General features: G+C 38.8%; 1 protein-coding gene across 5 annotated transcripts in view; it reads right to left on the reverse strand.

The window, feature by feature from the left end:
* The window catches only part of STK38L (serine/threonine kinase 38 like), an 84,040-nt gene that overhangs the window by 27,176 nt on the left and 39,790 nt on the right, over positions 1–17,074 (reverse strand). For 3 of the 5 annotated variants that reach the window (XM_029955813.1, XM_029955812.1, XM_029955814.1), the window contains 3 exons: positions 6,548–6,675; positions 4,647–4,791; positions 1,091–1,142 (listed from right to left, as the gene is read on the reverse strand). In XM_029955813.1, the coding sequence (XP_029811673.1) occupies positions 1,091–1,142; positions 4,647–4,791; positions 6,548–6,563 (213 nt within the window). In that variant the 5' untranslated portion in view covers positions 6,564–6,675. Of the gene's footprint in view, positions 1–1,090; positions 1,143–4,646; positions 4,792–6,547; positions 6,676–17,074 lie in introns of those variants that run through there. The other 2 variants (XM_029955815.1, XM_029955816.1) reach the window with 1 other exon arrangement.

Below are 17,074 nucleotides of genomic sequence, written 5' to 3' on the forward strand. Positions count from 1 at the left end.
AGAGAGAGAGAGAGAATTCCAAGCAGGCGCCACACTGTCAGCACAGCTGGCAGGGCTAGATCCCACGAACCAGGAGATCATGACCTGAGCCAATATCAGGAGTCGGCCTCCAACTGAGTCCCCCAGGTGCCCCGCAAACCTGTTTTTAGACAGAACTCTGGATAGTGTATGCAGAAAACCTGGGAGTGGGAGGAGACCAGCTGGGAGTAGTTATTCTTTAAGTGAAACACACAGTAGTTTGAAGTAGGGTAGAGGCAGGCGCCTGCGTGGCTCGGTCAGTTGAACGTCTGACTCTAGCTTGAGTCATGATCTCACTGCTTGTGAATCCGAGCTCAAGCCTGGTGTCGGGCTCTCTGCTGTCAGCACAGGGCCTGCTTCAGATCCTCTGCCCCCATCTTTCTCTCTCTCTCTCTCTCTCTGCCCTTCTCCTGTTGTGCTTGTGCACTCTCTCGTGCTCTCTCTCTCTCTCTCTCTCTCTTTCTCCCTCTCTTTCAGAATAAACTTAACACATAAACTTAAAAAATAAAATAAAGTAGGGCAGAGGCACTGGACTAGAGAACTAGATGGTTTAAGATATATTCAGGAAAAACTCGTGACAAGATTTGGCAATTCACTGATTCTTCTTAGTGTTCTCTTTTCTTATTCCATGCACTTAGGATCCTATAGATACTGTTCACTAAATCTATGTTCTTGGAATTTTAAAAAAAGCTGGCCCCTGTTAAAGGTCTCCACCATAGCAACAAAGAAGCCCCTACTCCAATGATGAAATGTGCATTACCTAAGTTATAAAAAAATCACCTAATATCAATAAATGAAAACGTCATTGGGGTTGTCACTACACAGTAATTAGCCTCTCCCTCCCCAATTTTCTTGAGATAAAATTGACATAATGCAAGCTTAAAGTATACAATGTGACGGTCTGATGCACATGTGTATTGTAATATGATTACCACAGTAAGGCTGGGGAACATATCCTTTGCCTCACATAAGTAGGTTTTTTTTGTAGTGTGAACATTTAAGATCCAACCTTACCAGCTTTCAAATATACAGTATTGTTACCCAAAGTCACAGTAATTACAGCTAACATTACCTCTTCATCTGCTAATCCTTCTTCTTCCATGGCCACTTCTAATTTCTTCTGCCTTTTCAAAGAAAAAATAATTTAAATTTTAAATACATTCTAACTATACCCGTTTAAGAAATGTTCTTTTTTTATTCAAGTTTAACCCTTAAGTTTGCTATACTAAAATAAAGGTCTAATAAATGACTAAGAATAGTTTTCTTTCTCATAATTAAACCCAATCCAGATTTCAAATCACTTTCTCATACCGGCCAAATGAAAAATTTGCCTCTAATGCTGCTTAAATCAATGATTAGCAAAGGTGACTAATGTTCTAATAAGGAAAATCTGTTACCTAATATTCAAACCACCAAAATCATTAACATTTATCAATGTTTATATTAGAAGTATATAAAGGTAACTATAGCGACTGAAAGTATAAATATTTCGGGTGGATATCCTTGTTTGAATCCTGATTCTAATAACTTATTAGCTAACTGAGCTTGTATAAGTCCTTCAAGTCTAAGCTTGATTTCCTAATTAATCAAGTCAAAATGTTCAATGCAATTGAGTATAGTTTATTCTAATTCTTTGCAAACTGGAAAGTCATATATGTACATTAAAAAAAAAAAAACAAACCACTAGCCACCAGAACATTTGCTGTTCTAGGTAAAGCCAAGTTCAGCTGTTCATTATTTTTAAGCGACACCCCTGACATACGTTAAGCAAGCATTGCAGGGATGAGGAGGAGGGCGGGCGGGATGGGTGTATTAAGTCACTAGGAACTAGGGAGATGGCTGTGATACAAAATTTGCAGCTCATTTCCAACAGAGTATTAAGCATTTTATTTCTATCCTATTGGTTTTTCCTAAAGATGAACCTAAGAGCACTCTTCCTAATTGGTTTTGGACTATGTTAGAATAAGACTAACTTTCCAGGATTTAACTACTTGGGAGAGTATCTAAGGGTGGATGGAGGATTAAAATCATCAAATACATTTAGTATTTGTCCTTTATGATAATATATCTGAAGGTAAGTGCTTTCCTAACCCATCATTCTTATGGAAAATTCATAACAAAACTATCAAATGCCTGTTCATAAATCAGCACCCCAATGGCAACGACACGTAATGACATGCTCTCTGCCTACTTTGTCAACATTTGTAATAGACATCTTGGTGCTTATCACATGGATTTTTATCTTTTATTTACATACTGTTCTTCTAAGCCCAACCCTTAGAATGGAATAAGCCCTGTGCCTGCTACCATGCACCTCTGGGCACTGCAAGGCTGCTTGCTGAATGATTTTGAGCTTTCTCCTCTGTGGAAAGAATCCACAGTGTAAGAGAACCAGTCATCTGGGAGGGCCCACCAATAAACAAGCAACTTCATTTCTTCTGTCACATCTCTACTGTCCCCTCTCCTCAGTCAGCCAAAACTAAGTCTTGGTGAAATCGTCCCGTCCTCTGGAGAGAGAGGCAGTAGCCTCTGTCCGCTTCCACCGCGTCTAAACGAGAAGACGTGACCTCCCGGGCACCTTTCAAAGAAAAGAGTTTTCTCCCTAAATGCTCTGATGTTTTCTTCTGATTGGTACTCTACTTCACTTTGTCTTTATTCAATTAGTTAAGCCTTAAAAATTTGTCACTTGTAATCCTGAAGTACAAGCTTTTAGTAAGCATGAGCTTACTATTTAACATGACTTCCGTGGCACCAAGCTGAGGATGCCTTTTTCTTTTTTTCAAATAACAGCAGATACTTTTATTCTCACTTTCTTTTGTTTGGAAATAGAGGGCAAAACTGAAGTACTCAAAGACTCCATCAAGAAAAGACAGCAAGCCTTCAAAATTCTGATGCAGAACTTAAGTGTTCGCCTCCTAAAAAAGCAGTCTTTCTCTGATTCTCTTTTACTTTGTTTACTCTCCTTGGCGATTGGATCATTTCCAGAGACTTTCATTGTATTTACAGTTAGTGTAATTACTCATATGTTTGCATTCATTTCTAACCATCTGTGTCGACTTTTTGGCATTTCAGTTTTGCTCTTTCCCTTGCCTTATTTTAAACTGTTTCTCCGCCCCCCCCCCCATTTCCTTTTCATTAGTTTGGAACTTACAAACTCTCTTAGTCTGAAATGGATCAATCTTACCCCTCTGTATGTCGTATTATCTCTATCGTGAAGATACAAAGATCTCTAGCAACACTTTAACTCCACTTACTTCCCTCCTGACTGAGTCTCCCATTGGAAAATATTTTAATTCTACTTTAAAAAATATGTAAGACTTCATCATCATTGTTGTTTTTATATAATTTGTTTTGAGATTTATCCACACATTTATATTTGACTCTGTTTGTGATCACTTTCCTTCAGCCTAATTGAATCTTCTGGAAGTTCTGCTGATGGTGAACTCTTAGTTTAACCTGCCTCTGCTCCAACCTCTTTCTTCTCTTCCTTAAGGGACTTTGGTTAGAGACATGTTAGTTCTCCCCGCTTGCTTCATACTTAACTCTCCTTCATGTATTCCTACTCTGTGTCTCCAGGTTGACTTCTGAATAATAATTTAAGTTTTATTTTCTCGTTCAATTCTCTGCTCAGTTTGTCTGATCTGCAGTTAGACCTGTCCAACATTTCGCATCTGGCTAGTCGCCACTTCTGTCAATCTCACTCTGAAATAGTCTCTTCTACAGTTGTCATAATCCTAATTCAAGCCTGCTTTCCAAATGCTGGGGCTACATCACTAGCCTTTCCTGTTTCTTATCTCTCTACCCACAGTCGGTTCTGTACATCACGACTAAAGTACTCTTCTAAAGAAACACCCATGATCACTGATTCTGCTCAAAAATCTTCAAGGCTCTTTACTCCTGTGAGAATAGCTACATTAACAAAGCAGCCAAGGCTCCCAAGAAATGCTGAAATCCAGCTTGAACTAAAGTGGCTCTTACTTGACCCAGCACTGAAGGTGATTCCTTTTGTCTGTGATATCCTTCCTCCTGCTCTTTTATCTCTTCCTTCTCCCTCTTCTGCATGTATAATTAATACTCTTCCTTAAGAGCTCTGATAAATGCCACCACCATTTATAAAGCCCTCCCAGCTGCTTTATTCAAAAACAATCTCTCCCTTCTTTGCTCTTCTCTTAGTGATGCTTTTCACTGTCATGTAATATTTATGTGCATTACCTGCTTTACTAGAGTTATTCTGAAGGCAGAATAACACGTTGTTCGTGTTTTTATTCTTCCACTCTCTTAACCAACTGAGCCACCCAGGCGCCCCTATTCTTCCACTCTCATTCCCACTCTATACATGTTTTTGGATTAGAATTAATTATTCCTAAAGTATAAGGATATATTATAATTTCAAGGCTGGGAATGTTTTATTTAAAATAGCAAATGACATGTGATAGAAGACTACGGATGCAGAGGACAAGAAACCATCCTCTTAAAGTAACCAGAGGCACTGTCAGTATAGGAAACCTAAAAACAGCATACAGGGACCCACCGTATTTATATTATTAATGGACAGCATGTTTACATGCCACTTGCAGCACAAGAGCTTATTAAACCAAACGGAAAATTCTGACGAGCCTTTACTATACCTGGTTTCTCTCTCTTCATGCTGTAAAATTAGATTGCTGTAAAAATTCTCCAACGTGAGCTTGGCCACAGTCACTCTTTCCCGCGTATGGTTGCTCATAGGAAAGGAGGTTGTAGTCCCTGCTGTCATGGCCATAGTAACAGAAACTGAAACAATATATAAGCACAAATTGTTCAGTAGAAAAACACTTCCATCCCTCATAGTAAACTCTGGAGATGGTTTAATTTCTACTAAGCAAACCTCTACCCTAACAGTTAAATCATCCAAGTCTTCTGCATTATAAAGAATACAGTGCTGGGGCACCCAGGTGGCTCAGTTGGTTAAGCATCTGACTTCGGATCTGGTCATGATCTTGCAGCTCCTGGGTTCGAGACCCACATTGGGCTCTGTGCTGACAGCTCGGAGCCTGGAGCCTGCTTTGGATTCTGTGTGTGTCTCTCTCTGCCCCTTCCCCATTCATGTTCTGTCTCTCAAAAAATAAACGTTAAAAAATTAAAAAAAAAAAAAAAACACAGTCCTAGTAAAGAAAGTGGAAGATGCACTATTCCTAAAGCAATGGAAATTAATTTTGTGTTGGCAAAACCAGGGGTGAATAAGAGTAAAGAAGCACCAATTCACACACAACATGGACACATTTTATATAGAAGGCTGTAGTCAACAAGCATTCAAAATAAGAAAAAGTTTGATCTATTTTATTAGTCGTGTTTTACTGATTACTGCATAAAATCCACAAGTTTTTACTAATACACTTGCCTGCACTCAATGGTAAGTCTCCTAAGAGTTAAATTCATTTAAGTTCAGTAAATAGTAAGAAGCAACTTCTGGAATATAAATTCTATGAAACATGAAGCAGTGTGTCAAATATGCACACAAAATCAATCTGAAGCAATTCTTATGCATATACATTTTATGGGAAAACAACTTTTAAAAACAAGCCCCCTTTGGATGGAGTCCACGCTGGCCTATTTCATTCTAAATTCTATGTCATTTCAAATAGCGCTATAACAAGGCCCAGTACACTTCTCCAGATTCTAAGTCCATTTCATTTTCAAATGACACTCATTTGAACTAGGCAGGAAACACAAATGTGTGAATCAAGCAAGGTGACAGTAGGGATGCTCTGTGACCTTAACTGGGCCTTGCAGTCTACTTAGTCATTCAAGTGCCATCTTTGAAAAACCATCAGGCTAGCCAAACATAGTACTGGTTAGAAGAGGATAAATGGACAATTAGACAAGATAAGGAATGTAGTGAAATGACTGCCTCACGGAGGGGGGCAGACTGAACTGCGATGGCTGCTACCAGTGGGTGGCACTGACCATAAGAAACTTGCCTACTGTAGTCTACATCTGGACCAAAAAAGACTAGGATGGTTCCGTGCATTAAAAAAGGTTTTTGCTCATCTGGATGGAGATCATGACAGACCTAGAGAAGATCAGATTGCCAACACTGAACATCCAACATTACAGTGTTAGCTGGGAAATATTCCCCCAACCTACTTTCCAGCCCCCACCTCTCCCTAATTACATGAAGATACAGAGACCTCTGTATATCGACTTGAATTGCAGTAGACTCCAGGGATAATGGAATGAACCAAAAGACCTTTCTTGTTCTTCAATGTCAATCACGTCAAGTACAGGTTAACAGTATAATTTAACTATGACAAATTCCTAGTTCCACTGCCCTCTTACTGGTTTCATACCTCAAAGTACTACAGGAGTCTTAAAGTCACTATGTCTAAATATGAAACTATTATTTTAGCTTCACGAACTTGTTCCTCTGCTGAGTCCTCTAAAGATTTTTAGAACAAGTTGATTGTGTCACTTGTTTAAAATCATTCATATCTCTTCACTGCCTACAGCAAACAAAATTAGCTTAGCATGATAAACAAAGGCAACTCACATAACTGAATGGTCATGCCTGTCGGGAATTTTATGATATTTTATTCACTGGTTTCTCCCTTTTTCCTCCAGAGAATTCAAGAGAGGGGTACCTTCTATGCATGACTGCATTTCCTCCTTATAACAGTCCTGCAAGGTAAAGAACCAAAGCTGAGAAAAGTCACATGGCTGGGTGCCTGCAGGGCTCAGTTGGTTAAGCATCCGACTTTGACTTTGGCTCAGGTCACTATCTTCATGACTTTGAGCCCTGCATTGGGCTCTGTGCTGACAGACAGCTCAGAAGCTGGAGCCTGCTTCAGATTCTGTGTCTCCCTCTCCCTCTCTGCCCCTTGTCCACTCACACTCTCTCTCAAAAAATAAACATTAAAAAAAGAAAAAGGAAAAGAAAAGTCATGTGGCTAGTGTGCTTTGGAGTTAGGATCCAACTCCAAATGCTGTTTCCAACTGGCCTGTCTCACCTTCTCTACTGCCCCTCCCCCACCTCCTCTTCTCCCAACATACTTGGCTCTTTGGTGTCTCCAAAGCCTAGCGTGACCTATCCCCAATCACTTCTGACCTGCTGATCGTTTAAGGCCCGGTTTAGCTCAAGTCTTATTGTGATGACTTCTCTAACATTCCCTACCAGCAGAGGCATAACATTTGGTATTCCTCCAGGGGTGTTCCCTGGCATCTGTACCACTCTATCTCACCTACTGGTTCTTAGCACTCATTTGTCCATCTCACTAAACAAGCAGCACCTCTGGGCAAGAATTCTTCCTGATTCATTTTTTAGTATTCCCCACAATAGCACTGTATCTGACACATAGTAGGTGTTAATAAATCAATGAGCCAAATTGTCAAATGGGGGGTGGAAGAAGAGATGAAAGAATTGTCAGAAAATATTCTATAAAAGTTGGCTAATAAGCAACTATAGAGAAAGACATTACTGAACCTAAGAGTCAGATATTTATAGATCTAATCTAGGCCCTGCTGCTAATTGATGGAAAGGTCTTATTCAAGTCACTAGAACACTCTGAACTCAACAGAGGTTTTATAATATTTGCCCTACTTGGTTCACAGGCATAATCTAAGGCCACCTGAGATGGTACACAGCAAACCCACAATGGCCAATACAAATGTAGGACATTATTTGTGGCACCTCGTTTAATTTTTTTAATGCACTGAATGCTTTAATTTAATGAATATTATTTTTAAAAACAATAAAAAGAAAACAAATGGAACTCAAGAATTATCATAGCCAAATGAGTTTCAAGTACTGAGCTGCTCTTCTTGGAATGCTACCTAAGACAAAACCTCCACACCATCTTTGGAAACCTCAGAATCACTGCATTCATACTCTATGTTTCAGGATCACATGCATAAAAATCAAAGAAGGAAAAGTGGAACAGGGATGGTATACAGCACACATTCCAAATCATGGTTAACTGGGATTTGATGATGGAGGGAAGGCTGAGAAAGATGGACTAGAAGTTGAGGAATTCCAAATAAATTTAGGAACTCCAGATCAAACATAGTTAAGTTTTTACTTCAAGACTTCTCAGCATCTTTAATATACTAATATGCATCCTAAATCCTCAAAAGGGGAACAGATATAAAAATCTGTAAGTACTCCAAGGAGCTTCCTTTAAGAATACAAATTTTAAGTTCCCTATAGATCATTCTTGTCAAGCACCAGTAAAGAAGTGCCTGTTACCTTTTTTTCAAAATTATCAAACCAAGAGCAGAAGTGACCAAATTATTACAAAGAATGATCTAGATGACTGGCACTTGTTATATTGCAAATTTATTCCTCTAATGGATTTAACACTGTTCTTTGTCTCTTACTAAATCCCTTTCTGTAGTCAGAAAAAGAACAGGATACAATTTGCAAGTCTACAATTCCTGGACTGATAGAAACAACACTAGGTGCCCTTCAATTTCCTATTCACGTTCACGTGTTTTCTCCAGACTCCCCTATTCATTAATGGAGACACTACCAATAGTTAAGTCCAACATTCTTTCTTTTATCAAGCCTGAGGAAAGAAGATAACAAAATCTGGCACTCACGCTACCTATAAATAGATGTGGTGTCTCCGACCATTTACCATCAAACTTCTAGAGTAGGAAAACAGAACTGCTTTACCTGACTGGCAAAACACACTCTCTTTCTGGGGATTTCACCCTACTTGCCACAGACTACATATCAGAGGAAAGAGTATCCTTCATGCTATTGTGTTGCCTTATAGTATAAAATTTTTTCTACATTCATCTAGTTGCAACCAAAAAGCCCCAGGCTACAACAGATTGGATACCACATATACCAGGTCCCTACTGACACAGCAGCCACAGCTTCTTTCCTCGGGGCAGTACAACCTGAAGAGCCAGAAATTCAGTCAGGTGAGGGTTCCAGTGCCAGCACTAACTTCTACTAGTTGTCTTTCCAGCTAACATTTACTGCAGATTTACACTATGTGCCAGCATTGCACAAATTACGGAGAATACAAAGAAGGAAAAAATAGAGTCCCTGCCCTGTGGAGCTCGCGATCTTACACGGACACAAAGAATGGAGATGTTAGCTCTACAAGGTTTAAGAATAGTCAAAGAGGAGGAGATACTTGAATTGCATCTTAGGGAGGGTGGGGAGGAGTAAGAGTTCACAAGTCAGATGGACAGGGCGGAGGAGGAAGAGGTGGGAGGGCATGAAAAAGACTGACACACTTGAGTGTACAAATGGCTTGAGTATATTCAGTGAAACACCAAAAGACGAAGGTGGAAGGACAGCTAGAAGTCATGATAAAATACCTTTTTGCCATGTTAAAAAATTATCTTAAGCATAAATGGGAGTCATTCAGGGCTTTTAATTAAGTGAAAAGTAACAGCCAACAAACTATGCTACTCAGTCAGTGCTTACCCAACGAGGAAAAACTCTTCTAAGTATGTTACTTGTTTTGATACAGTTAATCCTCCTGACCATCACCAACAAGACCCCAAGACCTGCCCTTCACCACCCACCTGCATTTGTCCACCTACCTTTGTCCCACATTTTCCTTGAGTTCTTTCCGGCTATCTCCTCACTCAGGCAAAGGACCCAAAGGGCACAGCATCCATTGATGGAAACCAAAACTACCCCTCAAGCTATTACGCCTGCCAGGAGAAGAACTCTGTAGGACCAGACCACCCAGACGAGTTTGAGCTTAACCACCGACTCACACCTGTGCAGATGGACCATGGGGTGCGACAGTGACCTATACCTCACTATAATGCTAAATTCTCCACCCGTGGAGGAGCACAAGCCTCATTAACAGAACATATAATGTATGTCTAGGCATATTTCCTTGAGGCATATTTGTGACCTTATGCCTGCCTCTACATGCGATGACAAGGATTCCCTTTCTAAATATTCATCCTAACCCTAAGTAAAAGGAACTTATTCACTATTGCCTGGGGAGTCATAGCTTCCAACGTTATTCTCCATGATCTCCGTATTTACTGCAAATAGAGTTACTTTGTATGACAAGTCCATCCACTGTAGCTTCTATCTGTAAGGCACCAAGGAGCGAACTCAGGTTAGTTGGGTTACATAACCGCCTCTAAAATCCGATCTGACTGGCACTTCATGTGATTATGCTCGTACAGGGAGGTATGGCAAAAAGTCTGGCAGGAGATTAGATGGAAGGAATAGAAATCAGGTTAGGGGGACTCAGTAATAGCCATGGGTTACAAACTTGTGGCTGCAGTCATATTTTGTTTGGTTCGCACTGTGACTTAGAAGGTTTCACATAAGAATTCAGACATCTGGTTCCTCTTGAAAAATCAGATTGGTCAAATATGAGCTCCCATTACTGCCAGGAATACAGAAGGAGCAGCCCCCTTGCAAGGCAGGGCATCGTGCCAAAGCCCAACTTCCCACTCCCTTATGCCCAGCATCCTTCACGCACTTTATTCCCTGCTTGGCTTCTGGTAAGCATTTGAAATTACAATCTTTGGCTTAGTATAAAACAATGAGGACCTAATTTAAGATAGTAGAGGCTCAGAAATTTAGCTGGGAAGACTGAAATCTATAATCACTTCTGGGTTTCAGATTCGGATGAATGGGTAAATAGTGATATCAATAAGAATAGGAGTTAATAAGAGGCACCTGGGTGGCTCAGTGGTTGAGCATCTGACTTCAGCTCAGGTCATGATCTCCTACTTTGTGAGTTTGAACCCCACATCAGGCTTAGAACCTGGAGCCTGCTTCAGATTCTGTGTCTCCCTCTTTCTGTCTCTCCCCTGCTCATACTCTGTCTCTCATTCTCTCTCAAAAATAAATAGACATTAAAAAATTTTAAAAAAGAAAGAAAGAATTGGAATTATAAGAAGAGCTAACTTGGTAGGGAAAGAAATTTATGTCTGATTCTGAGTTATGTTACCAGACTCCATTTAAAACTTGTGTTTTTTTGTTTTGTTTTGTTGTTATTGTTGTTGTTTTAAGTAGACTCCATGCCTAGTGCGAGCCCAACATCGGGCTTGAACTCATGACCCTGAGATCAAGACCTGAGCTGAGATGAAGAGTTGGATATTTAACCAACTGAGCCACCCAGGCACCTTAAAACCTATGCTTTAAAATGATAATTAATTTTTTAAATGTTTATTTATTTTTGAGAAAGAGACAGAGAGCAGCAGGGGAGGGGTAGAAAGAGAGGGAGACACAGAATCCAAAGCAGGCTCCAGGCTCCAAGCTGTCACAGCATAGAGCCCGATGTGGGGCTTAAACCCACAAACTCTGAGATCATGACCCACACCCAAATCAGACACTCAACGGACTGAGCCAGGTGCCCCTAAAATGATAATTTTAAAGATTTACATTTAGAAATGAAAAATAATCCTGTTCACAAAAGTGGCAAGGAAAAGGCGATGAAAAACATCCATAAAACACCTAAGAATCCCATGATTTTAAAACAAAGTTGCCCTTTTTATGAGGAAATCTAATCAGAGGCTATGGAAGGAAGGGAAGAATTATTCAGTTAACGGTGTTGAAAGAACTGGTTATCTATTTAACCACGTCAGACAGTCCATTCCAAAGGGCAAGATACATTCCAAATGGTTCAAAAGGGTGAACATAAAAACTAAAGAGAAAAAAAAAGAAAAAAAGGGGAAAGAAAGCAAAAAACAAAATTAAACTTCAAAAAAAATGACAAGAAAACACAGATGAGTAACTATCTTATCTTTGAATTGACAAGAACTATATTAAAAAGAAATCACAATAAAAATTGTGGCAGGCATCATTATACAAAAATTTAGAATATGCATATATGGATACCAAACACGATTAAAAGACAATATTTTGGGGAAAAACTGCAAAATAATGTAGATTAAAAGTACATACTGAAGTATAAAGGTATATGTTAAAAACAAATTCATTTCTTTAAATTTTTTTTTAATGTTTTATTTATTTTTAATACTGAGAGAGACAGAGCATGAGAGGGGGAGGGGCAGAGAGAGAAGGAGACAGAGAATGTGAAGCAGGCTCCAGGCTCTGAGCTAGCTGTCAGCACAGAGCCCGATGCGGGGCTCGAACCCACGAATGTGAGATCTGACCTGAGCCGAAGTCGGAGGCTTAACCGACTGAGCCACCCAGGCGCCCCTTCATTTCTTAAAATGTATGAAAAGCTTATAACACAGCTTTTATTAAAGTTGTAAAAAGAAAATAAGAACCCCAATAATGAATAAATAATACTGATTGACAACATATAAATAAAAATAGCTAACTTCTGAAAAATGTTCCATTTTCCCAAGTAAATCAAAGACATGGAAACTTTAAAATAATGTATATATTCCTTCTATGAAAATAGGCATAATTTAGGGGGGAGAAACTCTCTTGGTCCAGGTTTCTCATATACCATCTGTTACTTGTTTGTGTGGTTTTCCAGCTTTACTGAGACGTAGTTGAACTGCATAATGTTCAGATGTACCAAATAGTGATCTCATAAATACATATGTCATAAAATAATTACAGTGAGGTTAGGTATTCATCACATCATATAGTTACAACTTTTCTGTGTGTGGTGAGAATCTTTAAGATTTACTCTCTTAGCAACCTTCAAATATATAATACAGTATTGCTAACTAGAGTTACCATGCTGTACAAAACATCACCAGAATTTATCATTGACATTTTGTACACTTTGACCACCTTTACTCATTCCTCCTCCAACTGCCCCTACCCGTGGGCCCATGGCAACCACCAATCTATTTCTAGATCAATATATTTTAGGCTCCACATATATGTGATATCATGCAGTATCTCTTTTTCTGCCTGACTTATTCACTTAGCATAACGTCCTCCAGGTCCATCCGTGTTGTCACAAATGTCAGGATGTCCTTTTTTTATGGCTGATTGATATTCCATTATATCGAAATACTACATTTTCTTTATTCATCCCTCTATCAGTAGACACTCAGGTTGCTTCCACATCTTAGTTGTTAGGACTACCGCTGCAATGAACAGAGGGTGCAGCTGTCTCTTGGAGACCACGATTTCATTTCATTTGACAGATACCTAGAAATGGAATTACTGGATCATACAGTAGTTCTATTTTTAATTTTGGGGGAACCTCCATACCAATTTATATTTTCAACCAACAGTACATAAGAGTTTCTATTTTTCCACATCCTCACCAATATTTGCCACCTCTTGATAATACCCATTCTAACAGGTGTGAAGTAATACCTCACTTCCAAAGAATACCTTCAGTCTTTTGTCCATTTTTAGTCATATTATTTACTTTTCTTGATATTGAATTAGTCAATATTGATATTGAGTTCCTTGTACATTTTGGATATTAACCTCTGTCCTAGGCTTTTCTTTGTTGGGAGATTTTTGATTACTGATTCAATCTCCTTACTTGTTATCAGTCTGGTCAGACCTTCTATTTCTTCAGGATTTGGTCTTGGCAGATTGTATGTTTACAGGAATTCATCCACTTCTTCTAAGGTCATCCAATTCATTGGTGTTTAATTATTCACAACAGTCTCTTATGATCCTTTGTACTTCTATAGTATCAGCTGTAATTATCTTCTCTTTCTTTTCTAATATTATTTGAATATCCTCTCCTTTTTCTTGGTTAGTCTAGCTAAAGGTTACACACTTTTGTGTACCTTTCTAAAGAACTGACCAAAAGTTTTGTTAAACTTTTCCATTGTTTTCCTATTCTCCACTTCATTTATTTCTGCTCTGGTCATTATTATTTCCTTCCTCCTGATAACTTTGGGCTTAGTTTATTCTTTTTGTAGTTCCTTGAGATGTAAAGTTATGATATTTGAGATCTTTCTTTTTTCTTACTATATGCATTTATCACTATAAACTTCTCTCTTAGAACTGCCTTTGCTGCATCCCATAAATTTTAGTATGTTGGCTTTCCATTTTCATTTGTTTCATATTTAAAAATGGTTTTCTTTTGATTTCCACTTTGACCCATTTGTTGTCTTGGAGTGGGTTGTTTAATTTTCATGTATTTGTGAATTTTCCAGCTTTCCTCCTGTTTATTGATTTCTAGTTTCATACCATTGTGGTCAGAAAGATACTTGATATAATTACTATCTTCTTTCATCTGTTAAGACATATGTTGTGATCTTTCATTTTTGTCCATTAGGTCCATTTGGTCTAATGTTATTCATTATCTGCTATTTGCTTATTAATTCTCTGTCTGGATGACCTATCCGTTACTGAGAGGGGGTATTAAAGTCCCCAACTATTACTGTATAGCTATTTGTTTCCCTTCAGTTCTGTTAATATTTGCTTTATAGATGAGGTGCTCTGATGATGGGTGCATAATTATTTACTATTGTTACATATTATTAATTAATCCTTTTATCATTATATAATGACCTTCTCGGTCTCTTCTGACCATTTCTACCTTAAAGTCTATTTTGACTGATTTCGCTATAGCTACCCATTTTCTTTTGATTATCATTTGCTTGAAATATCTTTTTCCAACCCTTCACTTGCAGTCTGTGTGTATCCTTAAAGCTTAAATGAGTCTCTAGTAGGCAGCACATCTTTAGATCTTGTCTTTTTAATCCATTGTCATTCTATGTCTTTTGATTAGAGAATTTATTCCATTTACATTTAAGTTAATTAATGATAGGTAAGGACTTAACATTGCCATATGTTAATTGTTTTGTTTTGTATATCTCTTGTTCTTTACCTCCTCTCTTGCTATCTTGTTTTATGAATCATGGCTCTTTTTTTGTGGTAATGTGCTTTGATTCCTTTATCATAACCTTTTGTGTTTCTACTATAGGTTATTCTTTGTGGATGTGGTTATCTGGAGGCTTATAACACCCAATTTTAAGCTAATAACAATTTAACAATAACTAACAATTATTATAGTTATGCTTATTTTTAAGGCGCTTATTTTAGAACTTTTAAACTAGAGTTGTATATTATGTACCTCCATTACAATATTTAAGAATGTGGCCAGTGAGTTTTACACCTTCATATGTTTTTATGATGACAGTTAACATCCTTTCATTTCTGCTTGAAGAATGCAAACTTTAACATTTCTTGTAAATTAGGTCTAAGGGCATTGTTTTTGTTGGTTTGGGGAAATCTTTATCTCTCTTTCATTTCATTGTAAAGGACAGTTTTGGGCATATAGTATTCTTCGTTGACAGGCTTTTTTTTCTTTCAATATTTTGAATATATCATCCCATTGACTTCCGGACTGCGAAGTTTTTTTTTTTTTAATGTTTTATTTATTTTTGATACAGAGAGAGACAGAGCATGAGAGGGGGAGGGGCAGAGAGAGAGGGAGACACAGAATCCAAAGCAGGCTCCAGGCTCTGAGCTAGCTGTCAGCACAGAGCCTGATGTGGGGCTTGAACCCACGAACATGGGATCTGACCTTAGCTGAAGTTGGAGGCTTAACCGACTGAGCCACCCAGGCACCCCTGGACTGCAAAGTTTCTTTTAAGAAAGCCACATATAGTCTTAGCAGAGCATCCTATATTGACAAGTTGTTATTTTCTTGCTGCTTTCAAAATTCTTTTTCTTTGATTTTTGATCAAATATTTAGTGTGTGTTGGTATAGCCCTTTCAGGGTTCAACCTATTTGAGATTCATTGTACCTCGTGAATCTGATATCCATTTGTCTCCCCAAGTACGGGAGGGTTTTTTTTTGCCATTCTTGCTTTAAATGGACTCTGTCCCTTTCTCTTCTTCTGGGTATTCATAATACTATACATACTCAAAATACGTACTTGCATCTCTTGATTGTGTTCTATAAGTCTGTAAACTTTCTTCACTCTTCATTTGTTTTTTATCTCCTGTGACTGGATAATTTCAAATAACTATCTATCAATTCATTAATTTTTTTTCTGCTTTGTCAAGTCTGTTGTTGAAGCTCTCAGTTGAATTCTTTAGTTCATTATATTCTTCAGGTCTAAGATTTCTGGGTTTTTAAAAAATAGTTTCTATCAAAAAACTTCATTGCACATTTCATATGTGCATTATTTTCTGAATTTCATTTAGTTGCATGTTCTTGTAGCTCATTGAACTTAAGAGGATTATTCTGAATTCTTTGTCAGATAGTTTACAAATCTCCATTTCTTTAGAGTTAGTTTTTGGAGTAGTAGTAGTGTTCTTTGGTAGTGTCATGTTTGCCTGATTCTTCACGTTCTTTTTTTTTTTTTTAAGTTTATTTATTTTGAGAGAGAAAGAGAATGTACAAGTGGGAGAGGGATAGAGAGACGGGGAGAGAGAGAATCCAAAACAGACTCTGCACTGACAATGGAGCTGTCCCAATTGGAGCTTAAACTCACAAACCGTGAGATCATGACCTGAGCCAAAGTTGGATATGCAAAACTGAGCCATCCAAATGCCTCTCTTCATGTTCCTTGATTACTTGTGTTGGTATCTGCCATTTAGGCAATTGTTCTCTTTCTCAGATTTTATAGGTTCAGCAGGGAAAGCCCTTCACCAGTCAGCCCAGCTTGGGATACTGGACAGATCAACTGGTAGTGTCCACGGGCAGACAGGACTTGCTATCAAAATCTAGTTGGGCAAGTTGCTGCTCATCCTCTGATATTTGGGTGGGTGCTACTAGCTGGGCTCTGTGGTTGCGTGAGTCTGCCGGCTGGGTTCCATATTCAAGCGAGGCCAGTGGGAGGGCTCCCTGATCAGGTGAGGCTGCCGGCTGTGCTTGCAGTCAGGTGGGGTCACTGGCTAAATTCTACAATTATCTTTGGCTAAGTGTGGTCACAGGCTGTGTTTCCTGGCATAGTGGTGCAACTGGCTGGACTCCCAGATTAAGTAGGGCTAGAGTCTGGGCTCTGCAATCACTCCTGTTTGGGTGGGGTCTCAGGCTGTGCTTCCTGATTGGATGGGCTGCTGGCTGGACAGCATGCTGAGGCTGGGTGCAGACAGGCCTTTGCGGTTGGACAGGGCCTTTGGCTATGCAGGCTATGCCCTGAGGTTGGGTAAGGTCTCAGGCTGTACTCAACAATCAGGTAAGCTGTTGGCTATGCCCCACTTTTTGAGAAGGTCACTGGCTGAGTTCTCTGGTTG

This window comes from Suricata suricatta, chromosome 10, assembly GCF_006229205.1.
Source record: "Suricata suricatta isolate VVHF042 chromosome 10, meerkat_22Aug2017_6uvM2_HiC, whole genome shotgun sequence".
NCBI classification, from domain to species: domain Eukaryota; kingdom Metazoa; phylum Chordata; class Mammalia; order Carnivora; family Herpestidae; genus Suricata; species Suricata suricatta.